The sequence below is a fragment of the Colobus angolensis genome, unplaced genomic scaffold (genome assembly GCF_000951035.1).
Source record: "Colobus angolensis palliatus isolate OR3802 unplaced genomic scaffold, Cang.pa_1.0 Scaffold151, whole genome shotgun sequence".
In the NCBI taxonomy this organism is placed as follows: Eukaryota; Metazoa; Chordata; class Mammalia; order Primates; family Cercopithecidae; genus Colobus; species Colobus angolensis.
The window spans coordinates 1,683,222-1,691,516 of NW_012114611.1; the positions used below are offsets into that span (position 1 = coordinate 1,683,222).

An 8,295-nucleotide genomic window follows, 5' to 3' on the forward strand; every position below is an offset into this window, starting at 1 on the left:
GCCTGTAATCCCAGCTATTAGGTAGGTTGAGGCAGGAGAATAGCTTGAACCCGGGAGATGGAGGTTGCAGTGAGCTGAGATCGCGCCATTGCACTCCAGCCTGGGCAAGAAGAGCGAAACTCCATCTCAAAAAAAAAAAAAAAAAAGCAAACCACTGTTCTGAACACACTTCGCACGTAGTAATTCACTTAATCCTAACACCCTATGAGGTGGGTTCTATTATTATCCCTCACTGTATAGATCAATTTGAGGTCCAGAAAAGGCGTGGAATTTGCTCCGCGTCACACAGCTAGTGAATGGCAGCGCTGGAGCAACTCCGCGATGTCCTACCCTCCTTCCTGGTCCTCCCCAGCCCCTGCGGCGGCTGCGCTGCCGCCTTCGCACGCCCAGCCGCCCCGACCCCTCCTGTCACCCCAGCTCCACACCGAGCATGAGGGGGTTCTTCTCCCTCCATAGGTCCGGGCCAGCGCCATTGCTCAGGACGCGGACCAGAACTACGACTACGCCAGCAACAGCGTCATTCTGCACCTGGACGTGGGCGACGAGGTCTTCATCAAGCTGGACGGCGGGAAGGTGCACGGCGGCAACACCAACAAGTACAGCACCTTCTCCGGCTTCATCATCTACCCCGACTGAGCCGGCCCCGCCCCGTCCTCACCCACCTCCAGCCCGCCCCACCCGAGGCGCCACCCCACCCTTTAAGAGCCTGGTGGTGGGGTGGACCCTCCCGTTCCTGGAGGCGGCCTAAATGGGTGAACTCCTGGTGCTCAAGGGTATAAGTGGCCGGAAAGAGGAGGAGACGCGGCCGGAGGAGCAGAGCGACTTCCGGAGGGATCACCCGCACCCAAGTGCGCCCTGGACCCCAGAGGGGCAGAGGTCGTGGCTCTCTCTTTTGTACAGAGATGGGGAGCAGTTTTACTAGCGGGATTCAGAGGCCCAGAAAACCGGAAGGAAGCCCCGCAGCTTGCGAGGGAAATAACAGAAACAGGAGGAGCCCATTTAGGCAAGAGAAGACATTAAGACAGGGTAGCGCAGGTTCTCCGTCACGACAACTTTCTCTCGCCACCCTCTCCTCCCTTCATCTCCACTTTCAGGCTCAGGCTCCAGCCTTGGCAGCCTTCCTGTGAACTGGAGGAACCAGTGAATTCTTTCCTGGCATTTAAAACGCATTCTGTACAGTCTCCATTCCCCCCTATCCGGACTAGGCCCCAGGGCTACAGCTGCTGCTGCCTCTTCCAATAAAGTGAGGTTGGGGAATTGTGTGTGGCTGCTTAACTTGGTGCATAGACTGGGGGGAAAGTGGCTGACCCTTTCCCTCATTCCTCTAAAGGAGTCCTACTGTGCTGTCAGTCCCTGCCAGAGGCAAAGTTTTAGTTAATTCCAGGCAAGGCCTGAGAAAAGGGGTGTGTGTGTGTGTGTGTGTGCTTCCACTCTGCTATGGGGAGGAAGAGGGATGGTCTCAGTTTCAGGAAAGCTTTGGGGCCTCACGTTGTAGGTGGAGGGAGACAGCAACCTAACAAGGGAAGATTCCAAAGGTCTGGGTCTGGTGCTTCTGCTCTTCTGCCCAGTGCATGCAGAGAGTTCTAGAAAAGGAGCTCTAGGGGGTGAAGGAGTAGTCTAGGGCTCCTGTAGGTTAAGTGGGACTGATCTCAAAAAGCAAGGGGAACAGCGGTTCCAATTGCTCCCCAACATATTTACAGAGCTTAGGAGTGGGCTTGGCAGGAGTGGGATGCTCAGAGCTTGCAAGAGGGTGGGCTAGGCAGGAGTGAGTTCCTTCCTTCCCTTTCAGGATTCAGGACTGGCTTCTGGATGAGAGCCTGGGGGATCCCAAGAGCCCAGCGCTGCCCTCTGAACTGGAGGACACTGCCACCCTGTGGGCAATGGGAGAGTGACAGCAGTAGCTGGCCTGTTTGGACACTTAGAACTCATTAGCTAAACAGGTGGATACTTTGGAAACTTTATTGAGGACAAAAGTGGTCGGCTCCCAGTCCCATGGGCAGACCGACAATAAATAAGGGCTAAAAGGAAGAAGCACGGTAGGGCAGGAGTGGTTGTCTCATGATGGAGAGCCCCGGGGGGCAGCAGAACCAACTGGAATGAAACACTGGAGAGAGAAGACCTTGTCAGCCCAGCCAACCTTGCACTGTAGCCAAGCCTTCCTGCTGACCTCTCTGTGAAGGAGCCCAGGTGGCCCCCTGTCCCCATTCCCCACCTCCCATCAGGCTCACTGTGCAGCCACAGCTGGGCTGTGGGTTGGAGTCTCACCAGGGCATCCTGCCGTTCGAGTAATGTAGCCACAGGGTTGGTGCAGACCCGGGTGGGGCCTGAGGGAGGGGCTCGGCTGGTGTAAAAGGCACACTCATCATCCAGACGAGCCTCATGGAAGCAGTGGATGGCGGTTAAACACGATTTGAGGCGCTCCCTCAGGGCTAGGGTTCGAGGGGCCAGACTGCTGAGGCCTGAGGGGCATGGAGAATTTAGAGGGCGGTCTGGGGTCCCATACTTCCACCATGTACTGTCCTTTCCTCCTCCCCCACCAACGGCCAAGCCAATTAGGAGCACAGGGCTGGAAGTGCAGCCCCCCCCCCCTTCCTGAGGGAGAGCCAGGCTGGGCCAGGGTGGAAGGTGTGGAAGCATGGGATTGCCTGGAGCAGGGGTGGGGCAGGGCAGGGGTGCAACTCACAGTGAGTTGAGTACCTCTTGTGTTCACACTCCTTCCCAGCCAACTCCTTACCTGCCTGGCCTGCCGGGGTTCTCAGAGACTGGAGTGAGCAGATAGGGGGGCTGGCACAAAGCGGGTGTTGGGAAGAGAAGATCAGGCTGGTGGTTGCTGGAGCCCGCTGACTGCAGCAGGGTGGTAGACTGGACTCTGGACTTCTATGTTCCAGGGTGCAGGGCTCTGATGCCCCCAGCTCTACCCTAGGGTAGGGCCTTGGGGGTCCAGACTGCCCCTGGGTGCTGGGCTGAAGGGGACTGGGTTCTGCTGGAGGGCAGGGCTCTGGAACCTCAAGCTGTTCCTGGCGGGAGGGCTCTGGTGTCTCAGGCTCACTCCTACAGCAGGACTCTGGGGACCTGGGTTCTGCTGGAGGGCAGGGCTCTGGTACCTCAAGCTGTTCCTGGCGGGAGGGCTCTGGTGTCTCAGGCTCACTCCTACAGCAGGACTCTGGGGGCCTGGGTTCTGCTGGAGGGCAGGGCTCTGGTACTTCAAGCTGTTCCTGGCGGGAGGGCTCTGGTACTTCAAGCTGGGTGCTGGGCTGAAGGGGACTGGGTTCTGCTGGAGGGCAGGGCTCTGGAACCTCAAGCTGTTCCTGGGGGGAGGGCTCTGGTGTCTCAGGCTCACTCCTACAGACGGCCTCTGGGGGCCCAGGCTCCGCTGGAGGGCAGGGCTGTGGTTCCCGGCACTCCTCTGGAAGGCAGGGCTTTGGCAGCCCTGAGCGTTTTAACAGTCCCGGAAGGTGGGAAGTCCCAGAGTTATGCACTGTGGCATTCAGAGTTCTAGAAATCTCAGTCAGCAGGGGCTGAAGTTCAACTATATCCAGAGAAGAGCCTCCATCAAGGGGGGCACACTGGCCCCCTACCAGCCCCTCTATCTCCTGTCTCAACAGCTGCTGCAGGATACCGATGCGCTGTGGTGGGAGAGAGCACCCCAGTGTGACATCAAGATGTGCATTCAGTAGTCTACTTACACTGTCCTATTCCTGACCCCCCATCTCTTCCTTCTTCCTCAGCCCCAGTCACTGTTCAATAGACATCAAAGCCGTTGCCCACACAGACTCACTTGAATCTTCACCTCCTGGAGGTTGGGAGTTCTGTTAGAGTGGGGTCCAGAAGGAGTGGCCACAGGTGGTTTCCCAGACCCCTCCAGTGACCTTACACAACTCTCCTGGTCGAACAACCGGACGGCAACCTGCTCCTGTCACCAAGGAACAAGGCACACAAGAAAGCCAGGATGGGGCAGGAGAAAGACCAGCCTGAGTCCTACCCTCATGAGGAATGGATTAAAGCCCCTAACTGAGAGGCCCTAGATGTACATTAGGAGGGGCAGCAGAGAAGCAGGGAGATAGGCAGCTTTTCCAGAGAGCATTTTCTAATTTTTAAAATTTTTAGTAGAGACAGGGTCTTACTATGTTGCCCAGGCTGGTCTCAAAGATCTGGGCTCAAGCAATCCTCCCACCTCAGCCTCCCAAAGTGCTGGGATTACAGGTGTGAGCCATCATGCCTGGCCCAGAAAGCACATGTGTCTCAAACTCCTGGGCCTCCAGGCTGGCAGCACAGGGCAAGGAATCTCAGTAGGGAGAGCCTTCTGATACTTACCCAGGGCAGGGCAGGATCTTCAGAGCAGGACTGAGGGGAAACACCACTTAGCCACCGGGCCTGGCACAGAAGTGAGATGTCAGCAAGGCCTGACACCCACAGGTGGCACTCAACCTCCCCTTGCTTGTCTTCTCTCTCCTGTACACATCCATCTCCTTTCTCCCCTAGCTGTGGCTTATGCCAGCCACCTCCCCATGCCCTCTCTTACCTGCTGAACTCTGGGGGTTGATGGCATGGGCGTGAATCGGGTTTTAGGTTGAATGGTGAGATGCCGCAACACTGAATATGAGGTCTGGGGAGAGAGGTGGGTGGCTTAGCAGACCTAGCAAGGATCTCTGGCCAGACAGTTCTGCCCCTGCCCAGCCCCCAGTTGTTGACACAAACCACAGTTGGAGGGCCTGGGGAGGGTACACGCTGAGCCCGTCCAAAGGGTGATGGACACGGCACCACATGGCCAGGCAAGGACTGGGCCACAGGGGCAGGGGAGGGCATCAGGTGGGAGTCACGGCTGTCCTGTGAAGAAGAAAAAGGTGGAAGAGTGATCCCTGCCCCCTTTGTCTTCCTATATCTTGTTCTCACTACAGCAGCCAGCATGATTCTTTTAAGACCTAAGTTAAGCCAGGCATGGTGGCTCAGGCCTGTAATCCCAGCACTTTGGGAGGCCAAAGAGAACAGAGCACCTGAGGTCGGAAGTTTGAGACCAGCCTGACCAACATGGAGAAACCTTGTCTCTACTAAAACTACAAAATTAGTCAGGCGTGGCGGTGCATGCCTGTAATCCCAGCTACTCAGGAGGCTGAGGCAGGAGAATCACTTGAACCTGGGAGGCGGAGGTTGTGATGAGTGGTGATCGTGCCATCGCACTCCAGCCTGGGCAACAAGAGTGAAACTCCGTCTCAAAAAAAAAAAAAAGACCTAAGTCAAATCATGCCACTTTCTTGATCAACCCCTCTCCCCATGGCTTCCCACTACTTCCAAGAAAAGCCAAGGACTTACACTGGTGTACAATTCCTTACCCAATCTGATCGTGTTATCACTAAAACCATATCTCCTACCGCTCTCCTTACTCTGCTTCAATCTCACTGGCCTCTCCTTTTTGCCGATCCTCAAACATGCCAGGCACATTCCCTTCCCAGGGCCTTTGCCTCTTCAGTTCTCTTGGCTTGGAATATTCCTTCCCCCAGATATCAACATATCTCACTCCTCCTCCAACCCCTGGTCTTCACTTAAACATCATCTTCTCAATAAGAGTTCCCTGACCAATCTATTTTAAATTGCAGCACCAACTCCCCTGCTCCCAATTCCCCTTTAGTGCCTTATTATTTTTTATTTTTATAGAGAACTTACAGTCATCTGAGACACTATTTTATATATGTGTTTATTTCTTGTCTCCCCCTTCTGGAATATGAACTTGTTTATTGCTGTATGTCCAGAGCCTAGAACACGGTCTGGCACTCAGTAGGCTGGTGCTACTCAGTAAATATTTGTGGAGCGAAGGGATGAATGCTTTTGGCTGACAAGTGGCAGATCTGTCTCACCCTTAGCACTGATCTGATGGTGATACAAATATGATCTTTCACCCCAGGCCCTAGACATTTGATAAAGAGAGGTCAGTTTCACATTGGAGAGGGACTGGGTGCATCTGGGGTAAACCTACCCAATAACATCCTGAGGCCCAAGACTGCCTGGCTCTACCTACAATTCTCAGTGTTGGCTGCTGCTGCGAAATTCTCCCAAGCATCTCCTGCACCTCCCACCCACCATCCCAGGAGAGTCGCATCTCACCCTGGTATGTGTCATTTCTCGGTTTTCTCTTAATGGTACTCGCTGGGCCAGGCCAAGAGAGGCCACACCTCCTTCATCTGAGTGAGTGACAACCTCATGTTCTCCTTTAGGGAGAGAGAAAGCTAGGAAGGAACGGGACATTTGTTGTAGACTCTAGAACACCCACCAAAGTCTGGCACAGGGTTCTACAACTTCTGAAGAAGGTATATTAGTTTTATAGCCCCCATTGCACTATTAGGGACAGGAACCCATCCAGCAGCCCCTCAACACCCAACACTATCTCAGTAAACACTTACTAATCTGAACGTCTGAGTAGGCTGGGGATGTGGTGATGGCACTTAGGGGCTGGGGATAAACTGTGAGTGGAAGATAAATCTTGCAGGAAGTGGCAGAGAGAGGGCCGAAATGGAGACCATCTCCTTTGACACAAGTGCAACTGTGCCAACCTCTGGCCTACCTAGAAGGTCTCTTCTTCTTCTCCTTCTGACCTAGCCTCCCAGCCTCCCACTTTCTCATGCTCCCTCTCAGCCTGCTGAGTTTTATCTGATCTTGTTCCTTGCTTCAGGCAGCCCAACTGCCCCTGTGCTCTCCCCACAGTCAGACACACTCACCAGGCTGGACTGGGGTCTCCAGGAGCAATCCTGAGGCCTGGCTCACTGAAGTCCTGATAACAATAAGGACAGTAGCCAGCAGTCACTGAGTACCAAGTATGAGCTGGACATGTGCTAAGTGCTTTACAAACATCATGTCATTTCATTCTCATGACAATTTCTAATGATGATACAAATGTTATTCTCACTTGACAAAGAAACCAAAGCTCAGAGAGGTGAAGGCAAGCTTGCACAACTAGTAAGTGGTAAGAGTTAGGATATAAACCCAAATCCCATTTATTGCCATAGTCTATACTCTAGCCACTAAAGAAAAAAGACAGCACATTTCTGTCCTCCCTGTCCCCCCATGACTTGAGGAAACTGATGTCACACTGAGGCCTGCCTGTGAAGGCCTGAACCCTATCCCAAGGGCTCATCCCGGGTAATCACAGGTTTCTTGCTTCCCCTTCAGAGTTGGTGGGGAGTCCTAAAGCTACTGGAAGGCCCCAACTCTGGGGGACTCCTGTATCAGACACTGGTTCATTCTTTTCCAGATGACCTTCTCCCACACCCTCTCCTTTCTCACCGGCTGCTGCCAGCTGTCTCCCTTCTTAGCTCCTGGAAACTGGGGCGAGTGGAAGGGTGAAAGGAAGGTCCTGAAGGTGAAATCTGATCCACAGGAGCAAGAGATGAAAACGGAATCAGAGGTGGACCCTAAACTCTCAGGCCTCACCACCAACCCCATCTCCCCCAATGGGATCCCTTGCCTCATCATGAGGTACCTCCTCTCCCAAAGGCCAGCTTTGTCCCTGGAAGGAGCTCCCAGAAGCACCAAGTATCAGGCCTCTCAAGGGCACTCACCAGAGTCTGTAGCCTCTGGGGGCACAAAGTCTGGCCTCGAGGTCCTGGTCCCTCCAGCCTTGAGAAGCAGGAAGCCCTGGCAGGGTCCAGTCGGTGGGTGGGAGTTCTGGGGGCCAAATATGCAGAGGCCCGAACACCCTGGGACACCAACAGAGGCTGTCAGCACAGCTCAGGATGCCCACCTCAGCGCCCCCAGCCTGGCCTCCTCACATCCTGTTTCATTACCTGGCCCCTCTGGGTGATGCCTCCCTGACTTCCTCGAACCAGTACTCTCTTAGCAAGACTAGGCTGGCGCCCCAGGTGACAGCTCTTCACACCCTCACCTGACAGGATGGTGGCCAGGGCTGCAGGGTCAGCCACAAACTCTATGGTCCCTGGAGCCTCTGCAAGGAAAGAGAAGGAAAGGTAAGAAGGAACAGGAAGGGGGACAGGTGAGGGGAATAGGGACCCTAGCATAGTCACTTTGAGGTACAAGGTGAGCAAAAGAGACTCATTCAATTGAATTTGGCTTTTTTTTTTTTTTTTTTTTTTTTAAGAAATAGATGGCTGGGCGTGGTGGCTCACACCTGTAATCCCAGCACTTTGGGAGGCTGAGGCAGGCGGATCACTTGTGGTCAGGAGTTTGAGACCAACCTGGCCAACATGGCAAAACCCTGTCTCTACTAAAAAAATACAAAAATTGGCTGGGCATGGTAGCTCACTCCTGTAATCCCAGCACTTTGGGAGGCTGAGACGGGCAGATCAC

At 54.3% G+C, this 8,295-nt stretch overlaps 2 protein-coding genes across 2 annotated transcripts in view; one reads left to right on the forward strand and one right to left on the reverse strand.

The window, feature by feature from the left end:
* Window positions 1-652, forward strand: part of C1QL4 (complement component 1, q subcomponent-like 4) — a 15,468-nt gene extending 14,816 nt beyond the window's left edge. The window contains exon 7 of the mRNA XM_011936291.1: window positions 457-652. Coding sequence (XP_011791681.1) covers window positions 457-636 — 180 coding nt within the window. The 3' untranslated portion in view covers window positions 637-652. The remainder of the gene's footprint in view (window positions 1-456) is intronic.
* A 1,293-nt stretch (window positions 653-1,945) lies between these two features.
* The window catches only part of TROAP (trophinin associated protein), a 9,691-nt gene continuing 3,341 nt past the window's right edge, over window positions 1,946-8,295 (reverse strand). The window contains exons 5-17 of the mRNA XM_011936182.1: window positions 7,776-7,933; window positions 7,551-7,688; window positions 7,276-7,358; window positions 6,711-6,763; window positions 6,100-6,221; window positions 4,699-4,827; window positions 4,523-4,606; window positions 4,315-4,374; window positions 3,779-3,913; window positions 3,297-3,626; window positions 2,735-3,215; window positions 2,266-2,459; window positions 1,946-2,104 (exon numbers count right to left, since the gene is read on the reverse strand). Of these exons, the coding sequence (XP_011791572.1) occupies window positions 2,057-2,104; window positions 2,266-2,459; window positions 2,735-3,215; window positions 3,297-3,626; window positions 3,779-3,913; window positions 4,315-4,374; window positions 4,523-4,606; window positions 4,699-4,827; window positions 6,100-6,221; window positions 6,711-6,763; window positions 7,276-7,358; window positions 7,551-7,688; window positions 7,776-7,933 (2,015 nt within the window). The 3' untranslated portion in view covers window positions 1,946-2,056. The remainder of the gene's footprint in view (window positions 2,105-2,265; window positions 2,460-2,734; window positions 3,216-3,296; window positions 3,627-3,778; window positions 3,914-4,314; window positions 4,375-4,522; window positions 4,607-4,698; window positions 4,828-6,099; window positions 6,222-6,710; window positions 6,764-7,275; window positions 7,359-7,550; window positions 7,689-7,775; window positions 7,934-8,295) is intronic.